Genomic DNA, 27,700 nt, shown 5'->3' on the forward strand with positions numbered 1-27,700 from the left:
TGGAAAGAGACATAATTTATTTATGGACTAGTTTGAAGAAAAGAGATTCAGTTTTTTGTAATAAGATATTTGGCTGATCAAACTCAGCCACACTGCCTTCACTCATCACTAACACACGATCACTGTTCAGTATAGTGTCGATTCTATGTGCTATAGTCAGTACGGTACTGTCATGGAATTCTTGTTTTATTGTTTCTTGAATGAGTTGGTCAGTTTCAAAATCAATACTGGCAGTGGCTTCATCTATACACAAAACCTGAAATAATAAAATTTCTATCTACAGCATTTTATATTTGATATGTAAGTTAAACAGTTAGAATCGTCTGCTTTGAAGTCTTTTGAAATCTTGATTCTCTCCCAGGATCATTATTTTTGGTCTTTACAATTAGTATTCTTACATATTCAAACTACTTTAAATTTTTATTTGAAGCATTCTATTTCAATTGCTTTATTTTTTAAATTAACAACAGTGCACTGACTGAAATGTGTCACCTACTTCACTGATTATGATTGGTTTTTATGTTGCAAGTTAAGATAACTTTATCAATGATCCATTTAAATGAGGTCAAGGTCAGTTTAACTCTGCAAGATAAAATGCACACCTTACAATTATTCCATACACCAAAAAATATTAACCTATTTAAAATTATTGTAGCTGACTGAACCAGAAAAACCTAATATTGAACAGCAAACCATGAAAAATGAGGTCAAGGTCAAGGTCAGATAAACCCTGCCTAACAGATATAATTGAACTTTTCCTAAAAAGTAAAATCACAAAAATACTGAACTCTGAGGAAAATTCAAAACGGAAAGTCCCCAATCAATGTCAAAATCAAATGATAAAATCCATCAAACAAATGAACAACAACTGTTATATTCCTGACTTGGTACAGACATTTTCAAATGTAGAAAATGGTGGATTGGATCTGGTTTTATAGCGCTAAACCTCTCACTTGTATGACAGTCCCATCAAATTCCATTATTTGTACAACAATGCATGAACAAATAGACATAATCAGTAAACTAGTTTTAATATGGTTACAGCAGTAATAGTATTTAATAATAGGACCAATCTTGAGAATCTCAACATGAACTTGACCAATAAACAAAGAATTTGGGGTTAAGGTCAGATGATATCTGCCAGTGGGATTTGTACACCTTACAATCCTTGAATGCATCAAGTACAGTTTACCTTTTGCTTATGGTTACTGACAAATGGACCTAATCCGATTACTTTGACCATGATCACTGATCTATGGAATGAAGCTGAGGTTAGGTGAAACCTGTCTGACAGACCTGAAGACCTTTCTAGGATCCAATGTACTAAATAAAATTTTCTTATTACTCATAATAAGCGAAAAATTTACATGACAAAAAGTGAGTTTTTCAACGAAACACATATAGCATGTAGATATTCTACCTACTAAAATTTAAAGATTATAAATAGTTCATGCCACCCAAAAATTATCGTATTTTTCTCCTACTTTCTGCAAATTTTGTTGCAAGCCAGATAACATAAATCTGATACCAACATGTGCTTCAGAGGGACAGCTATACCTGCCCAACTTGCATCATCTCTTCTATTTCCAAAAATATAGCAGAACACTTCAGGTGTCTCCCCTACAGAGAAACCTTGCCAGTATACAAAAAAAAAATATTGCCCAAGATTTTGTTAACAATACCATAGCAAAATGACAAACTGCCTTTGCCCTACAAAAAACTGTCATATCTGACTGAATATAAAAATCTATCATTGCTTGGGTAAACAATGCCTTAGTTATACAGGCAAGGTATGTTTGTCCTACACGGAAATATCATCCAAGAAAAAATATCTAATATCTAACCTTTGCCCGAGTTAATAATGCCCTAGCTAGACACACAAGTTGCCTTTGTCCTACAGAGAAGTTTCTGCCACGTTCTCCTACATCAGCCTCTAGACCACCCAGTCTATCTACAGGTACCTTCAGATGACATCTTTCTAATACATTATTCAGATCTGAATCTATATGACATGATGTAGGATCAAGATTTTCTCTCACAGTTCCACTGAACAAAAAGGGGTCTTGTGGAATAATGGCTAATCTTGACCTGAAAAAGAAGGCATTTTTTTCTATAATGAAAATGTTTATAGGAAATACAAGAAAAGTGTTTACATCAATTTGTTGAAATCTTCTACTATAAGATGTGACAAATCCAAAACTACAATATTTCTCAAACCTGTGTCGCTCAACTTGGTCTATGTGAAAATCAACAAAGGACAGAGATGGATTTATGACGAAAATGGGTTTTGGTGATGGTGATGTGTTTGTAGATCTCACTTTACTGAACATTCTTGCTGCTTACAATTATCCCTATCTTAAATAAACTTGGCCCAGTAGTTACAGTGTTAGTAGAAAAAGTTAGTAAAAATTTACAAATTTTATGAAAATTGTTAAAAATTTACTATAAAGTAGCATGTTTCTCTATTGTCATAAAAATTCATAATATCTAATAAAATTAATAGATTTAGCTAACAAAGTCCATATATTTCAATAATGTAACTTTATTTGTTAGTGGAAAATTGTTTTAATGTTAATTAGGCTTAAATTAAAAATTGTTTGCTTTCCCCTCTCTGTGATTAAAGTAAGATAACTCTGGACAATTTTTCTAACATTCAATCATTATGGGAAGATGGTATAGTTCTGTTGTCATTTAAAGTCTTTTTCAGAAAAGTTCTAATTGTTTTGGGTAGGTCTCAATTACAATTTTACACTCTAGCATTTGTTATCAGTTAGAAGCTTCTGGAATAAAGTGGTAGCTATATTGTTCTGTTTTTGTGTTAGGGGGGTGTTACACTTCTTTCATGTATTTGTCTTAAGGGATCGGGTAAAGCAGATAAGTTACATCAGCTTTCTGCTTCATTTGAGTTCTGGCATAATGGTATACACCATATCGATCTTAGAAACAAATGCCTTTACGAGTAGAAGGACGAATGTTGTTGGGCATTTTTTTTATGCATACTACAACTTGAAACAGTGTATTCTTGACAACACAAATAATGTTTTTCACCAGAATATTGTACCTCAAATTAAGAGTAGGAAAAAAGTGGTTTTTATTAATAATTTCCAGGAAATGGCTTTAATAGAGAGCAATTTCATGAATACTTAGAAGGGTTACATAGTCACTTGTTTCAGAATATTTCCCCCCCCCCCCCATTTACCTTAATGGTATATTAAGGTATAATAATTACATTAGATGTATGTTTCATTATAATACTTTATTCTGATTGGCTAACCACACATCACATGTTATTCCTTAAGCAATTGCATTACTCAATAAAACTTACCATTCATGATAACACGTGGTCCCACAATAAAGTGCACAGGTGAATTAAATAAAAATAATATAAAATTCTTATTTTCAAAAAAAATAGCTTAAAAATGTAATTATAAGTATCGAATGCTTAATTTTGTAACTTCATAAGGTTGTAAAAGCGTTGACCATGCGCACATTTTTAGAATGAAGCGCCTCTGCGCTTTATACAAAATGTACTTTGGTCAACGCTTTTACACCTCAATGAAGTTAAAAAAAGAAGCATTCAATTCATAAATAAAGGAAATTTTTATTCTGAAACGAGCAGTCTCATCGCTCTAAGAAAGTTAGTGATGATGAAGGCATATTTGACCTTGCTTAGTTTTGACGTATAAACACGGTATGAATGCTTTCAGATAACAAAAACATATTTATAAGATAACAAAATAATTCTTTATATTAGTATATATTAATTTTAAACATTTCAAAACAAATAAAATAAATTATAGATATACCTAAATGTCTTTGATATACTAATGAAAAATGCAAGTATCTAGTACATTGCAGATTTTGTAACGGTTTTAAATTCAATAAAAAAAAAAGTACATGTATAAGATAAAATTATAACCCTGTTCAAGGTAGACAATCAACATATAGACTTTATGAAATTGAACAGAGACTCGTAGTTCAAAGGAATATAACTCTTGTATACAAATGACACATCAATCGAATTATTTAGCTGCAAATTTTTGCGCCACCTTTAGGGAAGATTCTAAATTATCAATATAACCACAATTTGTTAATCTATAGATACTGACGACTATTGAATGCTAACCACAGTAAAGAATATTTGTTTGAAATTTTTTAACACTAACTCAGAAAAATGCTCGAACTACTTGACTTTCAAAGCTCATAATTAGACGTGTTTACACACTGATATAATAGGGTTGTTAAACATTACAAACCTGTAATCGTATAAGACACTATACACCTTATGTGCTTGAATTAACTTATCCAAAAATATATTTATTTCAAGCATAAATATTTCGACATGTTGTTTACGTTTTATAAATTTTAGAATTCTAATTGTGTCACATATTCCGGTTAAGATTTGACTAAATACCAATATCCTGATACCCTCAGGTAAATATGCTATATAAAGGGCAATAACTCCTTAGGGGTCAATTGACCATTTTGGTCATGTTGACTTATTTTTAGGTTTTACTTTGCTGTACATTATTGCTTTTTACAGTTTATCTCTATCTATAATAATATTCAAGATAATAACCAAAAACGGCAAAATTTCCTTAAAATTACCATTTCAGGGACGGCAGAATCATCTGAAAATTTAAAGGCAGATAGATCTTGACCTGAAAAACAAATTTATCCCATGTCAGATTTGCTCTAAATGCTTTGGTTTTTGAGATATAACCCAAAAACTGCATTTTACCCCTATGTTTTATTTTTAGCCATGGCGGCCATCTTGGTTGGTTAGCTAGGTCACCGGACACATTTTTTAAACTAGATACCCCAATGAAGATTGTGGCCAAGTTTGGTTTTATTTGGCCCAGTAGTTTCAGAGGAGAAGATTTTTGTAAAAGTTAACGACGATGGACGATGGATGATGGACTCAAAGTACTGAGAAAAGCTCACTTGGCCCTTCGGGCCAGGTGAGCTAAAAAGGAAATACAGGAGGGAAAAAGTAGTCTTCCCTTTATTGACAGACAAGTTTTGTTCTAATCAGCTTCAATTCTAGATAAATTTAAAGGTGAACACAACATTCGGTTTGATTTAGTTTTTCACCAGAAATTGACAATGAAAATTCTAAAGAATATTTTGTTATTCATTTCATCCTGACCCTTAAAATGCATTGTTTTCAATTGTTTTAAATAACATCAATTTCCTCATATTTTCAGTATCAAATATAATATAAAACAGCCACCAAACATCTGCAAGATATCTAAGGATCTCAATCCCACATTCAGAAATTATTCAGTATAACATACTGAAAACTTACAGGGACAGACGACAGGGATAAACAGACCATTACTTCTTTGTCAGATCACAAATTCTTCAATGCTTTTTTATCTCTAAATTCAAAATGTCTGAAGTTATCATTCGTACCTAATATCTTTTAGATCTATGTGTTGTAGATTTGTATTATCCAGAGTAATACTTCCTTTTTGTATTTCTACAATTCTAAACAGTACTAAAAATAGACTGGATTTTCCAGATCCAGTCCTTCCCACAATGCCGATCTTCTCCCCTGGATGTGTTTGGAATGTGACATCATGCAAAGCATCTTGTAATCCTTCACGGTACCTCATGAACACATTTTTAAAGAAGATTATTCCTGCTGTTGGCCAAACTGGTGATACCTAGAAAATACAAAAAATATTGTCATTTCTTAAACATTTCTCATAAAAATCAAAAATAACATTTTGTAAACTTTTTGCATCCAAATAATTTTTCTAGAGTTACCTTCATCAGGAATGCCTAAAACAAAATATTTGAAAACCAAAGATGTAACAGTACTGAAACAAGTGAAGAGTGAAAAGACAAAAAGGAGCATAAAAACTATACAGTCAAACCTCGTTGTGTCGAACTCTGTTGTGTCGAAAACTCGGATGAGTTGAAGTAATTTCTGGGTCCCGGTATAATTTCAGTTTGATCAATGCATTTTAACCTCTGATGAGTCGAACTCGGATGATTCGAATTCTCGGTTAAGTTGAGGTAATTCTTAAGTCCCATTGATGTAAAATTGACCCTGGTGTCTCGAAGTTCAAAATTTTTTTAAAAATCGAAAGAAATAAAAACTTTAAAAATAAAATTCATAACAGATGCTTTTCTTGTTTAACCTATTCATTTCCATAACTGATTAAAGCTTTGTAAACATACTTGTTTGTAAAACAGTTAAAATCACATGTCTATGATGACCGCTAATCAATACCTTTGTTGATCGTCCATGCGGAACTTGAATGTGCTGAACCTATTTCACTTGGTATAAAAACGAAACGAATTTTAATGACCCAAGCTGAGATTATATTAACCATTGGAATAAGAACAATAATTAAAAGGATTAAAATATTTTATTAATTATTATGAGTCTGTCTTTTTAATCTATGAACACTGTTCACATTCTTTAAAGATTAGTTATGAAAATATTTTCGCGAATGATTCCATAATTTATAGTGATTGATCTTTGTAAATATTTGTGTATTGATTTTATTTGTGATTGTTGTGTGTTGAATCTTTAAAAATACGGAACATAAATGCACAATCATATATTATCATATCGAAAAAAGAACAATGATCAATAAACATGCATCTAGTTTACAGAAATCGCATATTGGTATTTCATACATTTCAAATATATGACGTCACACTCGACCTCAGATGAGTCCAACCTCGGATGAGTCGAATACTTTTGTCTGGTCCCTTCGACTTCGACACAACAAGGTTCGACTCTATTGATCTGACTCTATTGATCTGTTGATCGTCTTTGAAATTAAATTCTTCTTCAATGCAATTCTTTAAAATTTTCTGTTAATTTAATCACAACCTTTCCCAACTTTAGATGAGTTAGAGATGGATTCCTTGACAAACATGTTTAGTTTTGACACCTGCCTATAACTGAGATTGCGATTCATGTTTTTTCTAAGAGTCAGTAAAGCCTTGGTTCATTCAGGGTCTGGATAGGGGTTATCTCTTCCTTATTCTTTATTTTTTTCAACCATAATTCTGCACATTATGCCTTTTATTCTCTATTCTGTAAACCTCATCTACAGATAGCATATTTCCAAAATATAACGATGATAGTCTGTCGGAAGGGGACGATAAATGGCTGACCCCTGTTAAGAGAGAGCCATATCTCTTGCACGTTAAAGACACCCTTGTAGATTTCGAAAAAGAGCAGGCTAATGCCGCTTCAAGGCAGCACTTGCACCCGCAAAGTAGAAAGGGATTAATATAAGTTGCAAAACTTGTTTCCCAATCCACTTTAAATAAATATGTTTAAACTTACTGAGATTTGCATTTAGACCTAGATATCTTTCAATTTATTTTGTTGTATGGTTGCTGTCTCATTGATGTATATCCCTTATCTTATATATAGTCATATTGGTAACAAGTTCATTTGCCCAGTGTTAATTTTTTTCTAAGAGTCAGTAAAGAGTTGGTTCATTCAGGGTCTAGATAGGGGTTATCTTTTCCTTATTCTTTATTTTTTTCAACCATAATTCTGCACATTATGCATTTTATTCTCTATTCTGTAAACCTCATCTACAGATAGCATATTTCCAAAATATAACTTACAATCAAAGACCCCTCCATATGCTCTGCAGGAATGTTGTCTATATAATGCTGTGTTCTTTCTATGCTGACCATCTGTTTTTCTGTCTCTGTGAAAAAGTTTACACCTCCACACAAAAGATTGGTTACAGATAAGGAGTAAGAAATAGCCAGACCTACAAGTCCTAAAAAAAAGAAATACAGCATATAACAAGTGACTGGTGCTCACTTATGATACACCCGCCCACTAAAAGTATAAGCTAAACAGGAAGTTGTTGAGTGATGAATCTGAAAACGCCTCCCTCAAACAGTATAGCCGACTCATGTAAACCCTCAAACCAAATTTCAGAAATCCTTGTAATGCAGTTCCTGAGAAAGATGCAACAAAAATATTTATGAGATGGATGGACAGACTGACTGATGGATTGACGGATGAACAGACAGAGGTAAAACAGTATAACACCACTTTTTTAAAGCAGGGGTATAATTATAATTAATAATTTTTCTAAATTTTGCTTTGATAATTCTGTATGAATACATTATATCATCTAGCTTCTCTACTTTCTTTGATTTTTTTAAGAGAGAACATGATGGGTCATAGGCCAAAATGTAAATGACATTGACTTTGTCTAAGAAAATAGAGATTATCTATATTCGTTGAACTTGAGGAAGTTTTGCCACTATATCTAATCTCAAGACTATTGCCCTTTGAAGGAGTTTGTAGCTAAGAAACCCACTCTCATTTTGGGAACTAGAAATAATTTATAAATTTCTACAGTGAACTGATTTTTTTTAATCACAACCATCTATATCAACTTTTTTTTAAAAATGTAATGGGACACAGATGATGTCCCACTTGCATATGACGTTATAAAGAGACATAACCCAAGAATTGTATACTGTGAAAGTATTTTAATCTTGGGGTACCAATTTTTCGTGGTTTTCGTGGAATTAAAGTACTTTCACAGTAAGTGATGCCAATCAAATTTGTAATTGATCAGAGTTTTGTGGTACTGAGCATTGTGTTCAGTTTGATAACATTTGTTTGAGGCAAACTTAAGTTTTAAAAAGAATGGAAACAAAAGTTCAGCAATTGTTCCATTTTTAAAGGGAATAAAAGGAAAGATTTTATTGTACAAAATATAATTTGAACCAAACAGACTGCCAAGTATGCAGAGCAAATATTATTTCCATCTGATTTTAATTAAACTTAAAATTTAATAAAGCAAATTCTATCTGATGATGTAATATTTTTAATGGTGATTGTCAAAATATGGTTAATCATCGGATTGTAGTTATTAAGTTAATCTTGAACTTATCAATTTTAATCTTTTCTGTCCCTTCGGAATACTAAAACAACAACAAGAACCATTTTATTTGTGTTACATTGCTTATATTACAAAATCAGGTAATGCACGATATTACCGAGTGCGCAGACACTGGGGACTCCACTATATCAGTATTATTAAAGGAAAATTAAAATATGTATGCTCCACACTACAGCGGGGGTATAAAAATCTTTCTATTCTATTGAATAAGAGCAATTAAAGCTATCCCTCCAACCATAACATAATTCCCTAAAGCCCCAGTAATAAACAGCATACTACCTGGTGAGACAATAACTAGATGGCATTGACTATTGCAGAAATGAATGCTATCCCTCAATCCATAACAGAACTACCTCAACCCCAAACCCTTGTGATAATAAACAGCAGTATACCTGGTGAGACAGTATCTAGATGCCATTGACTATTGCAGCAATGAATGCTATCCCTCAATCCATAACAGAACTACCTCAACCCCAAACCCTTGTGATAATAAACAGCAGTATACCTGGTGAGACAGTATCTAGATGGTGTTGTATTACAGCAATGAATGCTATCCCTCCAACCATAATTACTCCAACCATTTGTAAATGAAAGTTTAACCAACTAGAAGCTGCTTGACCAGCAAACTGGGCTCTCTGGTTAATGTCTAGTCTAATTAAATTCTCTTTTCTAAATCTGTAACATAATTAATGTGATTGTTAGACCATAAGACTATTTAATAAAAGTGTAAATTAAAAATCAATGCATTAGGAATAAAATGTGTTGTACATTTTCATGTTGAATCATTCACGAGAACATGAAGATAGAAGTCAATCTTATATCTATTCAAGAAACTTGTCCTTCAATTGTGCCTGAATATTCCTCCACTATGGACAATTTAAAAGTGTTAATATGTAATACTTGTCAGTTCTTACAATATGCTAAAGCCTTTTTATCCTTTTCAATTATTGATTCTATCTATCTTTTATATATTTTTTTTCGTGATAGCAAATGTTGTGTGTGTGCATGTTTCACATCAACTTGCTACCATGTACAGAAAGATGATAAGCTAATGAAAGAAAAGACATTGTTAATATTATTCCTAAATTACTGAAATTGGTGAAAATGTAAAATGATGTTCTACTTAACTGCTAATAAAATATGTTTGATGGAAATTATCTCCCTTTGACCACCATAGGGATATTTCTGTTCATTATCAGAACTGAGACAGCTATTCAGAAATTGAGTGTATATTGTGAAAATTTCTTTTTTTTTTGTACTCTCTTTGGAAAGATAAAAGATTCAAAATTGTTTAAATTGTTATCATTTTTACCTTTCTGTGGCCCTAAAAGCTCTGATTGTCACTAAGCCTGTGATAGTTTCCGAGAAGTGAGCATATATTGGTGACAAAGTGACACTTGCAATTCTCTTTAGCTCTCTGGATGTATGTCTGTAATATTGCTGATAAAAATCAAGAAAAAAAAATCAAATACAATTTGATATGACATATCAACTTTCATCAACCATGTAACTACTAAGAAACAACATTTTTATATTCAAAACATTTAATTGGCAATTTTTGTAACTCTAGAAATATTCATTAAAATTCAGTCTTCATATTTCATAAGTTAACCCTTCAGTTCAGCAAATTTAGTTCAAGCTGTTGTAAAATCTTAGGGTTATTTAAAATGAAGATCAAAGTTGCCAGCACACACTATTCACAATAATATATCAACCCATTTTAGGGTTGTTTTTTCAATACAATTTTTCTTTTCAAGTCCTGGAACTGGAATAGGTCTACATCTACTATTTACATAGCAACAGACATGAACAGTTATATAATTACCCATTATCAAAACTTAAAACTAACATGATGTTATTAAGGGGGATTTTTCTTTGAAAAAAATAAACATCAAACGTTACCCCTAATTTGTTGTACGTGTGGATTAAAATCAATTACATTTAATTTAAGGAGGTAGACCTAGGTTAAGGGAAATAACTCTTAAAATCATCAGTACGTTTGTGTCAACCATTTTCAAAAACATATTCTAAGCTTCTAGGTTACATAGATTATTTCCAATCTGTTTCAGGTAAATGCTTAAAATACATTGATGATACTGGACTTTTATAAACGCATAACTGAATTAAAGAGTTATCTCCCTGAATCAAGGTCTACCCCCTGAATTGGCATAAGTATCCAGCATTTAAATAAATCTGCAGATTACTGTGGATTCGTTAATATTAATGGGATATCAATTTTTTTGGGTTTCGTGGGTACAGGTGAACCACGAATTCAAATGTTCAACAAATACCAACTTTTCAATAGACTTTGAATACAGAGATTGGCAAAACCTTGATATCAAATATCCACGAAAATACAAGCTTTCAGCAATCCACGAAAATTGATACCCACGAAAATAAATAAATCTACAGTATGTCACAATTTAGACATTATTGTTTTTATTAGTCTAATTGTTTGTTTTTTACCATTAGGTTTTGACTTTAATCTTTTCTTTCAGACATAACTGTACAAAATATTTAGTGTGGATTCACTGAAGTGGGTACCAATTTTCATGGATTAAATAAAACTTGCATCGTATTTGCCAAAGTCTGCATACAACCTTATAAAAAATTTGTATATCTTTAAATTCATGGTTGACCCTGCAAATCACAAAAAGTTGGTATCCAACAATCAATATTGTATCCGCAGTAGTTCTCTTTACATACCTGAAGTTTAAGATAGATAAGTCCCAAAGGAACCAGTAGAATAGCAAACCATGGTAACCCATAACACTGGACAGCAATTGTACCCACAATTCCATAGATATTTGCCAGGAAAATATTCAGTATGAATGGTAAGGAATCATCAATGCTGTATAAATCTGATGAAAATCTGTTGATAATTCGTCCAATGGGTGTTGTTTGGAAGAAAGAAATAGGAGCCTAAAATAAATATATATGTGTATACTTGCTTGTTATAGATTTACAATGGAAAAGAAACAAAATTGATATCAATTCATGACTCAAAATCACTAGGCTCACATGAGAAAAAAAAAGCAACGGAACAACACTTGTATTGCTGTTCTTCCCCTTAAATTCACAATAAGGACTTTGACATGAAGTAAAAACTCTTGTTTCAATAAATGTTTAAGATGACTCTTTACATCTGTTTGAGCAGATTTGATTGCTAAATGTTGATCACAATACCTCTGTACATTAAGGAAAACAGCTCCGTTGTAATATTTAAAAATTATAAAATATATCTGGCATGGAAATCTAACCAATACTGTCTTAAATTTGCCAAAAAAAAAAAGTATTGCAAATCGTTTATAACTGAAGTACTTCAGTTTTATTCAGAAATTATTTTCAACAGTCTCACGGTAATAATAACTAATAAAGTTTGCCATTATTTTTTTTTTTTAGAAATATAAATGTATAATGTCAAGCCAAAACAATTACCTTCAAAATTGAATCAAGTATTTGTGTATGCATGATTCTAGCAGCACAAATTCCACCATAGGCAAACAAAAATGCCCTCATCAATGTAAACAAAGAATTACCAGCAGCCAGACATCCATATACGGTCAGATAGAAATGCAAGTTATCTTCTGCTTGTGTCAAATTCTTCCAACCCTCATGCAGAGATCTGAAATGAAAGTTTCTTAAGACTGAATATATATGTAAATATATAGATATGTAAATATATAAAAATGTAAATATGTAAATATGTAAGAATGAAAATATGTAAATACTATTAAGAGGATATATTTCATTTTAAGATGTACAGACCCAACATGCAAGTTTGATATTCAAAGTATATTGCAAAATACTTCAGATGGTGGCTTAAATAACAGTTAGACTTTCCTGATCTTTCAACGTTATAAATATTTGGGTGAAGTTTTTGTGTCCTAGTTGCATGAATAATATGACAAAAATATGTGACAGTACCAACTAACTACTCATCAACCATGAATAAAACTTATATAATACCTACCCAAATCCACTGTATACTTCATCCACAGGACTATCCTGACTATGTGAATGTGTCACCCAGTAGGACAACCACCAATCATTTATATTTCTGGATGCTGAAATAAATAAATATGTTCTCAATATTCGTCAATATAATAATTGTTGAACAGAGACAAAACAAACTTCAGAAGATATATAATATGACAACTTGCACATATAACCCATAATGTAAAGGTTTTTATATAACCCATAATGTAAAGGTTTTTATATAACCCATAATGTAAAGGTTTTTATATAACCCATAATGTAAAGGTTTTTATATAACCCATAATGTAAAGGTTTTTATATAACCCATAATGTAAAGGTTTTTATATAACCCATAATGTAAAGGTTTTTATATAACCCATAATGTAAAGGTTTTTATATAACCCATAATGTAAAGGTTTTTATATAACCCATAATGTAAAGGTTTTTATATAACCCATAATGTAAAGGTTTTTATATAACCCATAATGTAAAGGTTTTTATATAACCCATAATGTAAAGGTTTTTTGTTTTTGGGAAGAGACACAATGAAATAGAAATGCTGCTGTAGTATAAAACTAGACTGGGCACAAAAGGGAGTGACCTAAATTGAGCCTTAAAACTAAAACATTAAAACATTTCTCATGCCTGATAATGTGTAGTTGTAAAACAATTTTTATTAATGATTTTACCACCATACCTTGCATAAGAAACAATGCTATCAAAACTAGAGGAGCTAGGCAGGTACCAACAGCAAACCAGTAGGATTTGTATACCAGTAATCTGACCACACCCTGTTCCTGTTCTTCTTCCTGTACCAAACCAGAATCCTCCATCTCAGTTTGCTCTACATCCTGGATCTCTGTCTCTGTGGTTTCCTCTTCATCCTGAAGCTCAATAGTTCCAAGAACCTCAGATGGAGTTCCTGTAAAAGGATCAGAAGTACATTTTTTTGGGAGAGCAGTGTCAAAATTTTTATTTTTTTTTATTTTTTTTTAATTAAATGTATTCTTAAATTTTAACTCCATTGTTATTTTATGATATCATTCAATTTATGTATTATCTAACCAGATTTAATCAGAGGTAGCAATTTTTTTATGAAAAGTTGTTCTACATTATTGTTTGCTCTGTTTTAAGACCATTTCATGTATGATGCTCTTAAATGTTTTATAGATATTGCTTCCAGAATTATCATTCTATTGCATAAATAATTATAGATTATTGTAAGTCATCTCAATGAGATTGATTTTCTCACTTCAGTAGGTAAGGTGAAAGGGAGAAAAAGCAATCGATTGAGATGACCAATGATAATCTGTCTATTGCTATTATACCTATATGAAGATGTTGTTGATTTCATTGACAAAAGCATGTTTGTCCTTAGTTTCTAGCAATAATTTGTCATATCACTGTACTGAGAAGGAAAATTATCAGTCAGTAAGATCAACATTGATCAGAGGAAAAATAGCGATAACAGTGGCTATTTCTGAATCATCTATTGAGTGCATTGTTTTTCCACAATTATAAATTTCTAGTGTATACTTATACAAAATATCTTCTAAAAAGAGAGATACTAAAAAAACTCAACATTGAATATTTAGACAACTCTAGGTATTTCAAAATATAGGATATAATTTCTCAACAAAAATCCTCTTTCTGTAGCTTACCAATTTGGACTATAGTACCATCCTTGATCTCCATGACAACATCTGCATTGCTGAGGTATTTGGTATGATGAGTGCAAAGGATTCTGGTCTTATTCTTTAACAATCCCATAATGCATTTTGTATACAAGTGCTTAGCAACGTGAGCATCAACTGCAGCTAGTGGGTCATCCAGTAAGTAAACAGATTTGTCCTATGAAATAAGTGGATATACATACTTGATTATAATAATATGGAGGCTGTTGCTAACAAGTTCAACTGTTTGATTAACCTGGCAGTTTTAAGACAAAAAATAAAAACAAGTTTTTTAAATTGTATATAAATAGGACAGCAACTCAAAAACATAATAATTTAGTTTATTTTTCCCAAAAAGCAATAGAAAGTGCTTCTCAATACATAAAAAACGGAATTCAAACCATCCTTCATCTGAAAAAGGCATGTTATTGTTAATAATATCTCACTTAAAATATCATTGATAAAGTTTGGATGGAACAATATCGTATTTTAATTTTTGTTTGCTATAATTGCTACAAAGTGAAGGTCTTGCTAACTGACTTCTTACTTTTCATATTTAATTTTCTCTTACAAAAATAAGTTTTTGTTATTCAAACCAATACAGCCTAGCTTTTAATTAATCAGCCCGACATTTCCACCAAATAGATCTATTTGATATTTTGGAATCTGTGACTCTTGACATAAAAAATTACAACACTTCAACTATTAAAGTCATACAATAATAATTTTTCTTTTGTGAAGTCAGACACTTTCTCTTTAGATGTCAAAATTTTATGTGCATGTCTATGAAGTTGTCTTATGGTGGACAAATAGCAAAAAGTGTAAATAGGCTTGCCTTTTATACATATCTTCAAGTTACATAGCCATAGTTTCATTGGGGAAAAAATCAGACTCTCTTCACAATCCCCTTTGCTCTCTGTCCTAAGTTAATACAAATTAAAGTTGATGAATACTATATTTTTCTCATATATCAAAATAACCTACATTTTTTACCTCATATGATAAGAAGCAATGGCAAATGATCCCTTTTTTTCCTCATCTGATACAAAGCAGAGACTAATGACCTCTTTCTGTTTGTCCTCACTTGATATTTAGCCTTAGCCAATGATTGGTTTCTGTCTGTATCTGATATTTAGACTTAGCCAATCAGAAAGTGTTTCTTTCTTTTTGTTCTCACCTGATACAAAGCTCTGGCCAATGAAAGTCTTGCTTTCTGTCCACCACTTAAAGTGACTCCATTCTCCCCTACTTCAGTCCTATCTGCAGCTGGTAATATCTGAAAAAACAACATGTTTAAGTTTAAACATATTTTATTTGCAAAAATAGCAAAAGGGACTGGACACAAGTTACAACAACATAAATGATGTCCTCTTCCTGTAAACATTATCCTGTCCCTATTAAGTGCAAAATTGTGCTACCTTGGATTTTGCAGATTTATAACTGCCTACTTTTAGTAATCTTTTAAAGTATAGAAGGCAATTATATATAATCTACATGTATCACTAGTAATCTGTTCCATTTTAAGTAAAAGGGTAGAATTTTTACCCTTACTGGAAGCAGATACAGGGTAACAAAGTAACATTATTGTATCTGATGGAAAGAAGCAGACTGAATGTTCATTTTTCATTTGTTCAGAGTGATTTCCCTTGATAAAAACCAGTATTTTTTTTTCTGATGTAGTCAGCATTTATTTGAAATCAATTAACTCTAGCTCCAAAATAAAATAAATTGTTTTCATATTCATATTAGTGGAATAAAATTTATTAACTAATCAGAAAACAATTTGAATTCATCTGAAGCAAGAGACATAGATGTATTCAACTTCCTGTCGGCAAAGTCAAGTTTTACTCAAACAAAGAACTTTATAAAATGATTTTAATACTGATTTAAAATAGTTCACAAGCTATGCTGAATTTGTAAAAAGCTAGTTCACAAGGTTAAAGTTGACTTATAGTTAACCCTATCAGAAAACTATCAATTGTACATTCTTTGGTTTGACTATTCTCAAATTGGTAAAAACGACTGTTCTTACCTTGAGGTCATCTTGCAAAGCAACAGCGTCAATTACAGCTTCATACTTTTGGTGATCAAACTCCTGTCCAAATAATATGTTATCCCTGATAGTGGCATGTTGTATCCATGGCTCCTGTGTTACTAAGGCAATATTATCTAAATTTTCTACATGTATATATCCACTGACATGTGACATCTCAGCCAGGATTGCACTAAATATTGAACTTTTACCAGATCCAACTTTACCCACAATTCCAACAAACTGTTCCTGAAAATAAAGAAGAGAAGGTATTATCTTAATCTTATTTTCTTTCAATCTCCTGCATTTTACATTAGAATGGAACTTACTTCAAAAGAAAACCTATAAACCTGCTCTCACTTGGAAACTCAACATATACCCTCACGACACTTACCAAAGAGGAAATCCTGGATAATCATAGGTCTGTTCTTTGTTCCTTTGGTATTTCAACCAAAGATGAAGAACTGGATCTTCCATCACTGTATTGGATACCTAAACTACATAAGTGTCCTTGGCTTACAAACAACGGTATATTGCTGGGTCTTCCAAGTGCTCCACGAAACCTCTTTCTAAATTATTAACATCTATTTTATCAGCAATCAAAGACGGGCTTCAAAGTTATTGTGAAACTGCCTATTCTAGAGGTGGCGTGAATCAGATGTGGATACTTAAAAATTTCAAAGATCTTTTAGAGTACATACAATCTAACTCTCTTTCATCTTGTAACAGTATTAAAACATTTGACTTTTCTACTCTTTACACAAGTATTCCACATTCCAAACTAAAAGACAAATTGAAAGAGTTGGTATTACTTTGCTTCATAAAAAAGAATGGCCAACGTAGATACAAGTATCTTGTCTTAGGAAGGGGATAAATCATACTTTGTAAAGAATCACTCTGATTCAAACAAAAAAATTCTCTGAAACCAATATTATCAAGATGCTTGATTTCTTGATTAACAACATATCTGTAACATTTGGAGGACGTGTTTTTCAACAGACTGTCGGCATCCCAATGGGAACAAACTGTGCCCCTCTACTTGCCAACTTGTTTCTTTATTATTATGAGGCTGACTTCATGCAGGAACTTCTTAGGAAGAAGTTAGCAATATTCTTTAACTCTACTTTCCGCTATATAGATGACGTTCTTTCACTAAACAATTCAAAATTTGGTGACTATGTGGAACGCATCTATCCCATCGAATTGGAGATAAAGGATACTACAGATACAGTTAAGTCGGCTTCATATCTTGACTTACATCTAGAAATTGACAATGAGGGTCGGTTGAAAACAAAACTTTACGACAAAAGAGATGATTTCAGCTTTCCAATTGTGAACTTTCCATTTCTAAGTAGCAACATTTCAGTAGCACCTGCATACAGGGTATATATCTCCCAATTGATACGATATTCCCGTGCTTGCATTTCCTATCATGATTTTCTTGATAGAGGGTTACTGCTCACAAGGAAACTATTAAACCAAGAGTTCCAAATGGTGAAGTTGAAATCATTCCTTCGTAAATTTTACGGACGCCATCATGAGTTGGTTGACCGTTATGGAATAACCGTTTCACAAATGATATCGGATATGTTCCTTAAGTAGTAACTACAATCCCCTTCCCTTTCATGAATGTGACCTACCGAATTAGACTATTTACCGGATTTGTAATCACATAAGCAACACGACGGGTGCCACATGTGGAGCAGGATCTGCTTACCCTTCCGGAGCACCTGAGATCACCCCTAGTTTTTGGTGGGGTTCGTGTTGTTATTCTTTAGTTTTCTATGTTGTGTCATGTGTAATATTGTTTTTCTGTTTGTCTTTTTAATATTTAGCCATGGCGTTGTCAGTTTGTTTTAGATTTATGAGTTTGACTGTCCCTTGGTATCTTTCGTCCCTCTTTTTTTTGGAATTACAATTAACTAAAATGACATTAAATTATCTCTGTATAAATTTAATAGAATAGGTGTACCATTTTATTTTTGTTAAACAAGCACTTATCTTTTAACAAGAGGCTGTCACAACGACAGCAAACCGGATTTATTAATATTTATTTGTGTCCTGGCAATATCACAAGAACCATTACTGATGAATGGTGAAAGTGAAAATCGTCAATATCAAATTTGACCTCCATTTTGTCATCAGTATCAACATATTAAAATTTGAAAAGCTTAGATTGAATGGTTCATGAGTAAATGCAACAACGTGAATGGAAACGCCATTTTACAATCTTTCAAGAACCATAACGCCTGAACAGTAAAAGTCAAAATCGTCATTATTGAACTTGACCTCTATTTTGTCATCAGTAACAACATATAAAAATTTCAAAAGCTTTGGTTGAATGGTTCATGAGGAAATGCACGGACACGACTGGAAACACCATTTTTCAATCTTTCAAGAACCATAACTCCTGAACGGTAAAAGTCAAAATCGTCATTATTTAACTTGACCTCTATTTTGTCATCAGTTACAACATATTCAAATTTGGGAAGCTTTGGTAGAACAGTTCATGCGTAAATGCACGGACACAACTGGAAACTCCATTTTTCAATCTTTCAAGAACCATAACTCCTGAACGGTAAAAGTCAAAATCGTCATTATTAAACTTGACCTCCATTTTCTCATCAGTAACAACATATTAAAATTTAGGAAGCTTTGGTAGAACAGTTCATGCGTAAATGCACGGACACGACTGAAAACTCCATTTTTCAATCTTTCAAGAACCATAACTCCTGAACGGTAAAAGTCAAAATCGCCATTATTGAACTTGACCTTCATTTAGTTGTCAGTAACAACATATTTAAATTTTAAAAGCTTTGGCTGAACGGTTCATGAGTTAATGCACGGACAACATTTGATTGCTGCCCGCCCTGCCGCCAGACTGCCCGACTGCCCGGCCGCCCGACCGCCCGCCGTACATCCCCAAATCAATAACCGACATTTTTGTCACAAAAATCCGGTTAATAAAACTACCTCTTCAATAATGAAGTTAAGATTCTTCAGCATCAGTGTTCCAGGGTTTTCATTGGATGAATCAGTCCATGAAAAAACTCCATCCCTGACCTTGACCACTTCTTCTGGATTGTAAATATCTAAGAAATACAAAAGACAAATACAAAAATTTCTTAATAAAAGCATGGTTATCATATATATTATTTTCATTTGGACTTAACAATTCTATTGCACATGTTTCTTCATTTGAAAGAAGGAAGTCCTCTAACTAATAAGTTGCTGCTCATCTCTACATTGTATAATGCTGTTAAATGAATTAAGTTACCATGGTTACTGCTTATAACCATTATTCTGCTTATTGAAATTCCTACTGATGAATTGACCAATTTCAAAATTTTAAAATTCATTAATACCTGGCAAGGCTTATTTTGCTTTTGCAAGAATTTTTGTAGTTTAATGTTGCACCTCTACAAACTGCTTTCTATCGGATGTAAATCCAAATAAAGAAAAGTTTAAATGACACAAACTAAAAATAAACAGTTTTCATTTTTAACTATAGAGATAAAAGAAACTGTAGTATGAGTGCTTATGAGACAATTCTCCATCCAAGTATGAAATACTATGAAATACTTACTTGTATCGTTACTATAGTAGCTGTCCAAGTCAAGATCTTTCACAGAAACAAAAGCTTGAACTCTCTTCAGTGATACCCAGGATTCTACCAGACCATTTATTACCCAGGGAAAGGCATTCAATGGACTAATCAGCATTAAAAACAAAGACAAACTGGTGAAAACCTGCAAAAACAATAAACAATAGAGTTACTTCCCTTCTAAGAGATTTGTACAAAGTCAATCATTTTTGTATTCTTTTATTTCTAGACCATTTTTCTCTAATCTTTAAATTTACGGGGCCCATTATTTTTTAATCCTTATTTTTTGGCCTAATTTCCTCTTTTCTTTAATTTTTGGGCTATCTATCCTGCACTTTTGGACCATTATTCTCTGTAAACCCAATCCAGAAACTCATAGACGTATTCACATTTGTATGCAAATTTGTCACCAAGTACTTCAAATCACAAAAGATTCCCAAAAAGTTTGCCTCTAAATTTTTTTAATTTGATGTCATACATGTACTTATTAAAATGTTGTTGTCTATTGAAATGGTTATTTGAGGACATATCTATAGTCATTCAGAAACAAAATTCAGCTAAATATCAAAAGCTCATATAAGTTTATTCAGTGGTAAGTTAATGTCATTCAACTTTTTACGATAAAATAGTAAATATTTTACTAATCAGCTTATAACAATGAAGGAAATGCTAGCTGAATCACATTATATGTACTGCAATTTATGTCCCCTGACCCTGTTGTTTGTGTGTTTGCAATTAGTAAAATTCCATAACTCCTTAATTTCCTATCAGAAATTTATAAAAAATTTGTAAGGGTTCCACGGAACCCAGTGTCTCGCGGCTCTCGCCTACTTTTGCTGTTAATCGCAGACTTAACAAAAATGAGGAAAAACATCAATAAAAATTTCCCTCTCTATACTGTCTTTTGATTGAAAGAAGCTTCCAAGTTTGGTAAAAAAATCCAGGATAGTTTATGAATCTAATAAATGTTTTATAAACTTTTACTGCAGACTATGTAATGTTAACTGGAAGAAAAACTAAGTCCATTTATAAGTAAAATACCGAAAAAAGTGATTTTTTTTTTTCACAAAATTTACTTCTGAATAATATCTTATGATCAGAAACAAGCTTTTGTTTAAGTTTGGTAGAAATCCAGGATAGTTTAAGAACATTATAAAGATTTTAAAAACTTAAACCACAGAGTGAATGTTTTGTTTCTGGCAAAAAAACTAAGTCCATTTATAAGTGAAATACGGAAAAGTGGAAATTTATTTTTACAAAACTTTCTTCTTGATACTATCTTATGATCATAAACAAGCTTCTGTCCAAGTTTGGTGCAAATCAAGGATAGTTTATGAAAGTTATTAAAATTTTAAAAACTTTAACCACAGAGTGAATGTAATGTTTCCTCGCAGAAAAACTAAGTCCATTTATAATAAAATACGGAAAAAATGGAATTTTATTTTTACAAAATTTACTTCTGGATACTTTCTTATGATCATAAACAAGCTTCTGTCCAAGTTTGGTAGAAATTCAGTATAGTTTAAGAAAGTTATTAAAATTTCAAAAACTTTAACCACAGAGTGAATATTTGTGGACGCCGCCGCCACCGACGACGACAGAATGTAGGATCGCTTAGTCTCGCTTTTTCGACTAAAGTCGAAGGCTTGACAAAAAGATAAAATAAAGGGAGGATATTTCAACAGACATAAACTACTAATCATAAAATATTCATGAAAACTGCTCTAAGAACTTCTGAATTATTGTCTGAAAACAGGAAAATCCTACTTTTTAAAAGAAAAAAAGCCCACAACTTGGAAGCTCTGGACTAGTTTATGTCAGAGCTTGAACAGATGAGTGGAACTGCCCTACCTTTGCTGCTGTTAGTTCATGTCCAAGTAGTGAGTATGTAGTAAATGTTATAATTGATATCAGCACAGGAGTAGTGGCCCAGAAATAAACACAAAGAGCATCTAAGTATTTTCTTCCTTTCAAACTTTTTAATTCAGCATGTCTCAGCTCTTCTATCTTTGTTTTGAAATGGTCCTCCCATGCATAAAACTTCACAACTTTTATACCATAAAGTATTTCGTTCATCATCTGTTAAATATACAAATATTATGATATGGTATGAGTTTATACATTTGGTAAATTCAGATATTTTTTAATGCATTTATTATTATCCCCAATTGTTAAACAGTTATCAATTATTTTGATTTCAGGAAATGCTTAATTACTTACTGCCCATGTGCACCCATAGGTATCGGGCAGTAAGGAAGATTTACCATTTTTGTTGGTCGTTGGCAGTTTTCTGAAGTGTGCCCTGTTCTGTTGATATTAACAAGTCTCTGCATCTAAAATTCTATTCCATGTCATTTTGGGTCTTCTTTTTAGGAAATGCAGTATACAATACCGGTACATTTGTAATTCAATCAAAAGTTTGAATGCAAATTTTGTTTTTACATCTACTATCCAATAGCATTTTTTTCAATAATAAACTATATGATAAAAATTTCACAATTATTTTTTTTTTCTTTTATAAAACTAATTCCTATTTAATTGCATAATTTTATTCATTGGGTATCAATATTATTTTTCTTCTTGTACATGTTCATTTTGTACACAAGACAATATGAATATACTTGTCATGCTTGTAGAACAATTGGAATAAATCAATAAATTTAAAGAATATGGATTAATCATGTAAATTGCTGCTGTTCATTCTGATAATTTCAAAAAAAAGTCTTTACTGGTAACCATGTAACCAGGAACTTTAGATCTCACACTTAGCCATGCTTTGCAGTAAGATAAAGCCTGGTAGGGATCAGACATTTCTGGCTTCAAGATTGACACATGTGGTACTTAACCATCTTGACCCTGTTTTCTGGCCTAAGAATGGACAGACTACTTCTTGTGACTAGTTTCACAAAAAAATCTTACAACTTAAGTTGAACATAGGTTTACCAATAGTTCATGACTTCACAATAAAATTGAGTCTTAACTTTTTGTGGCCCCAAAATGTTCAGTATCCGGTACTTAACTTACCTTGACCCTGTTGTCTTTTTGTGCCATCATGTCTGTACTAAGCTCTCCGATCTTGTTAGCTATCCATCTATTTATAGGAATAAGTATCAAGGCAAATCCAAGTCCGGCTAAAAAAGCCAATCCCACTTGTTGATATAATAGAAACAAAGATACACCAATCTGGAATGGTAAGCTCCATACCGCATGAAAACTTGGACAGAAATTGATAATCCGGTCACTGTCTGTGCTCATGAAGTTAACAATTTCGCCAGAACTAAATTTTGATGCCGATACACTGCTAACTGTCAAAGACTTTCGATAAATTGTGGTTATTATGGCAGTCCTGATTTTAAAGGCTACAACCTTGACATTATAATCAAACTGTGTTGATAAGAATGATCCAATAAGAGTTGCTATTAATAAACAGGAAGCATAAATATATCCATAATATTGTGGGTCTTTTTTCTCCTCGATGAATGTGACCAGAAAATTTAGTAGTATAGGGCCAGCAAATCCTGCCCCATCAGCCAGTAGCTTAAGAATTCCTAATGAGTAATATTCAACACCAAATGCTTGATGCAAAGCTCTCACTAATGTCCGGTTCTGTTTTGGCGAGTGAATTTGGACTTCTGGTACGTCTGATGAACTGCTTGATGAATTAATGGTCTCCTTTGATTTAAGACAAATATCAAATAAAGCGTTCACTTTTACAGTATTTAACCTTCCTGGCAGTAAAAAAATATCATCTGCTGACCTTATTTGTTGTTTAGAACCTTTCAACATTAATTTTCTAACCCAATAAAATGTAAGTCTAGATAAACATGAGGCCCCTCTCTCTGCTTGAGTAATCTCCCTTTCTTCAGTTGGTATGGAACCATATGAATGATAATTCTGAGCAAAATTCATAGTTTCTGATGGAGAAACATTTATGGTACCATGTAATAATCCATTTTCTAGTTCTCGTTGACCTCTACATGTCAAGGTCAGTATGTACAAGATATGACCACCAAATGTTGCAAACATACAGTAAGATTCCATCAAATGTCTTTTTTGTAATGTATTCAAAATCGCAGTATACAACTCAAAGCATACTGATACAAATAACATTAGATAAATAACGATATTTACAACATGCCCTCGATATGATTCCCAAAACATGTACTTCAATCGGTAAATATACACGGATTGTAAACACCAACATAAAGTCAGAACACACAAATCTAAAATGTCGACAGCACTTAGCTTTACATGATTTACAAAATAATTGACAGTCACTTGCACAATTGGCAGGATCATGAGACATACCGTTATAAAAAATCTCAATCTGACGTTATTTGGTAATGACACAGAATCGTAAAATAATACCGTCCTGGTCTGAGCTATATGGAATGTTGTCACTAATATCAGTATCACATGGATTGGAAGGACTATCACAACATGTTCAAAACAATGACCAAAATCTCCATGACTCCATGCTGTCATATTGTCATAGTGACCACAAAGTGATCTCCAAAATGTTTCCTCAGCCATTGTTGGATGATTCTAGTTTGACCGTCACTTTGTGTTGAAACTGGTTGAGATTGTTTCCAACATTATCAACCTACAAATTTATGTAACATATCACTAAATGATGTTAAACATGATGTTTATAGAAAATGCTAACTAACATACATGTACATGACAGAGCAACTAACAAAAAATTAATGTTTTTCAAATATACACAGCTGATGGTGAATTTGTTTTATCACCCAATCCTTGTGGGTAGCCCATAAATGCCAACACCAATTAATAAGTATTTTTTGTTGAAAATATGAAATACACACTTTTAAATTTCATTCATCCAAAGCGCTTTTCTGGATTTATCTTCATCAAAACTGAAGCATGTACAAGAACCCAAACAGTTGAAGAGCTAGTTGACAAAAAAGTACCTAGAAAGTAGTCAAATCAATCAAAGGTCAACTTTGCCTGTAGGAGTTGAAACCTTAGTTTCCTAATAGCTTATAAATTTACAGACAAATTGAGAAAGGCTTTTTATAAATCAGTACCGAAGTAATATGCGTGTCTGCTTATACATGTACCAACAGAGTTCACCTGCAAGAATTTTATAAATCAAAAGAAATAGAATGTCAATCCTAAAGGGTTACAGAGGAACAAACTAAGTCTGAGAGTTAAAATTATCAATAAAAAATATCTATGCTACATTTCAATAAATCTAATAGACATGTGAAGTTCACTTTTAATTTCCTTTACCTAGTTTTCCTGAACTAGCCTACATGCTTATATTATCAGAATTTATTAAATTTTCTATGTGCATCTCTTGTTGCACTTCTAATGCTTGCATACTTTTATAAATATTGTTTGCTTTATATGTCTATTATCATCATTGCATTCACACCAGTGAAGTGTATTGTATGTGTTTACTATTAATATGACAGAGCATATGTTATGTGTATAATGCAATTACTTTATGAATAAAACTTTAATGCTTGTGCTTTAAGCTCAACAGTTAAGCTTTATAACACATAATGCTCCTTGAAACAAAAAGATAGTCTACATAATTTTGAGGGACTGATTGGCTGATGGTCTAAAGGGGGTCTCATTGGGGGGGTTCCGATCTCGGATCCCGCTTACTGTTTTGTCAGATTTCCGTATCCCACTTACACTATGTATGTAAGCAATTCTCATTTTTTTGTCATTTCCTAGGTCCCGCTAGACCTCATTTCCCGTTTTCACGACACAATAATTTGACTTTCACGTGTCCCGCTTACAAAAAATCAGCAATCCTGCGTCACGCTTAGACCCCAATGAGACCAACTCTAAATAGTTCATCTAGCATATTGCTAGCCTGTGCTGTTTTACATTACCTATAGCCTTTGATTCACACCCTTATTGACTAAGATTGTCAGTTTTCCTACAGAGTTTGATACATTGTAGTTCTTTTGGGGCACTCTGGCTTCCTCTGCCAATAAAAAGTGTCAGATGGCTACAACATATCTAATAATGCTGAAAGTTGTGTTGAACACCATTGAAAAATCAATCAATCAATAAGATAATTTCCATCATAATATAAAATAACATAGACACTAGTAGAGGCTCTAAATGTTTCTAATTAAAAAATTTATAGAAATTCTACCTACTGTCAGACAATTTATCTCCTGAACTTCTCCATTTGTACCAATTTCACACTGTAGTTCATTTTCCTGTTAAAATGGGCACAAGAGAGTAAACACTTGTCTTAAATAAAAGGAGAGTGTTACATTATTTTTAGTGTCAAGATAATATGTTCTGATGCTTTAGATTCTTTTTAATTATTAAATTTGCAGAAAACAAAAAAAATGGAAGTTTTAAAGTTGACATTTAGTTATATAAGAAAGTGTACCATATATCATGTATATTAGCCAGAAATTTATTTGTCATAATATTACAAGAAAATCTGGATACTGCAGGCAAAGCCTAGAAACAGAAACCCTGCCCTTAGCAAAGCCAATGACTTGCTAATTAGGGAAACCTGAAAAACACTTCAGATGAAGAAATGAAATAGGAGGTTCAAAAGTAACATTATATACAAGTAATATTCTGTGAAAATTTAACAAAATTCTGACAAGTTGTTCAGGAGCAGTTGCGGATAAATGAAATGAGACAAATCACTTAGAGACAGCATGATTAAGAAACCAAGGGTTATTCTGCAATTAAAAAAAAAAAGTTATATCATCAGTGAAAATCAATAGTTAAATTGAGCATATATCTAGTCCAAATAATTATCATCATATGACGTCTGGCAAGGCTATTTTAATTTTTTTTCTGGGACGCCTTCCTACGTCTGGCAAGGCTATTTTATTTTTTTTCTGGGACGCCTTCATGTGTAGGAAGGCGTTCCAGAAAAAAAATAAAATAGCCTTGCCAGACGTCATAATTATTTGGACTAGCATATTTCATGCAATACATAAAAACTTACCACCACAATATACCCAATCCTTCACGTTAATGGCTGTATATAGCTCTACTGACCTATGATTATCTCCCTTCAAGTTTTTAAGATGAATCATTGAACAGTTGAATGTTGTTTGTTTCTCAGTTAATGAATAGTATTTGAACTAGTTCAGATTAAAATTAAAAGAGTTGAGAAATAGATGTTTTATCAATCAGTTCACAAGAATTAAAATGTTATCTATTAATATTTTTAATGAATAGTATTTCTTGGTACAATGTATGAATTTAATGCATAATAAATTATAATTTCAATTATAACTATAAATCTTCAATACTGTGCAAGCAAAAATGGGTTAAATTGCATAATTTAAAACTCTGAAATTTTTAACGTAAACATTGTCAGAAACTGAGATTTGAATAAACCCAATGCAGCTTTTAAATATTACCAATCAAGAAACTAATAACTGGTGTTGCTAAAAACTACTTTTTTCTCAGCCGGTGTCAGGAATCAGGTCACATTGTGGGGAAAGTGAAAGTAGGACGTCATTGAAGCGCATTTGTGACCACGATT

General features: G+C 32.2%; 1 protein-coding gene across 4 annotated transcripts; it reads right to left on the reverse strand.

The window, feature by feature from the left end:
* On the reverse strand, positions 1–27,700 carry LOC139515928 (ATP-binding cassette sub-family C member 10-like). Of its 4 annotated transcripts, none has more exons than XM_071305695.1 (20): positions 27,576–27,674; positions 27,155–27,221; positions 26,337–26,399; positions 23,221–24,799; positions 22,048–22,275; positions 20,179–20,341; positions 19,566–19,684; positions 16,593–16,841; positions 15,738–15,836; positions 14,549–14,738; positions 13,585–13,809; positions 12,883–12,976; positions 12,348–12,534; positions 11,616–11,831; positions 10,222–10,349; positions 9,415–9,584; positions 7,606–7,766; positions 5,416–5,669; positions 1,845–2,088; positions 1–256 (listed from the first exon to the last, which is right to left on the reverse strand). In XM_071305695.1, the coding sequence occupies exons 4-20, from the start codon at positions 24,727–24,729 to the stop codon at positions 17–19; spliced, it is 4,476 nt and encodes a 1,491-aa protein (XP_071161796.1). In that variant the 5' UTR covers positions 24,730–24,799; positions 26,337–26,399; positions 27,155–27,221; positions 27,576–27,674; the 3' UTR covers positions 1–16. The 4 variants fall into 4 exon arrangements, with proteins under 4 accessions (XP_071161796.1, XP_071161797.1, XP_071161795.1 ...); XM_071305696.1 differs by having other exon boundaries at positions 26,333–26,399; XM_071305694.1 differs by lacking the exon at positions 27,155–27,221 and having other exon boundaries at positions 27,576–27,700.

The sequence above is a fragment of the Mytilus edulis genome, chromosome 3 (assembly GCF_963676685.1).
Source record: "Mytilus edulis chromosome 3, xbMytEdul2.2, whole genome shotgun sequence".
NCBI classification, from domain to species: Eukaryota; Metazoa; Mollusca; class Bivalvia; order Mytilida; family Mytilidae; genus Mytilus; species Mytilus edulis.

Coding starts and splice junctions, on each gene's coding strand:
- LOC139515928 (XM_071305694.1), bottom strand. CDS start 24,729: ATGGCTGAGGAAACATTTTGGAGATCACTTTGTGGTCACTATGACAAT. Junction 12,977..13,584: donor AGCATTGTTTCTTATGCAAG/GTATGGTGGTAA, acceptor TATTTATTTCAG/CATCCAGAAATATAAATGAT. Junction 11,832..12,347: donor TACTTGATTCAATTTTGAAG/GTAATTGTTTTG, acceptor TATTTATTTTAG/GCTCCTATTTCTTTCTTCCA.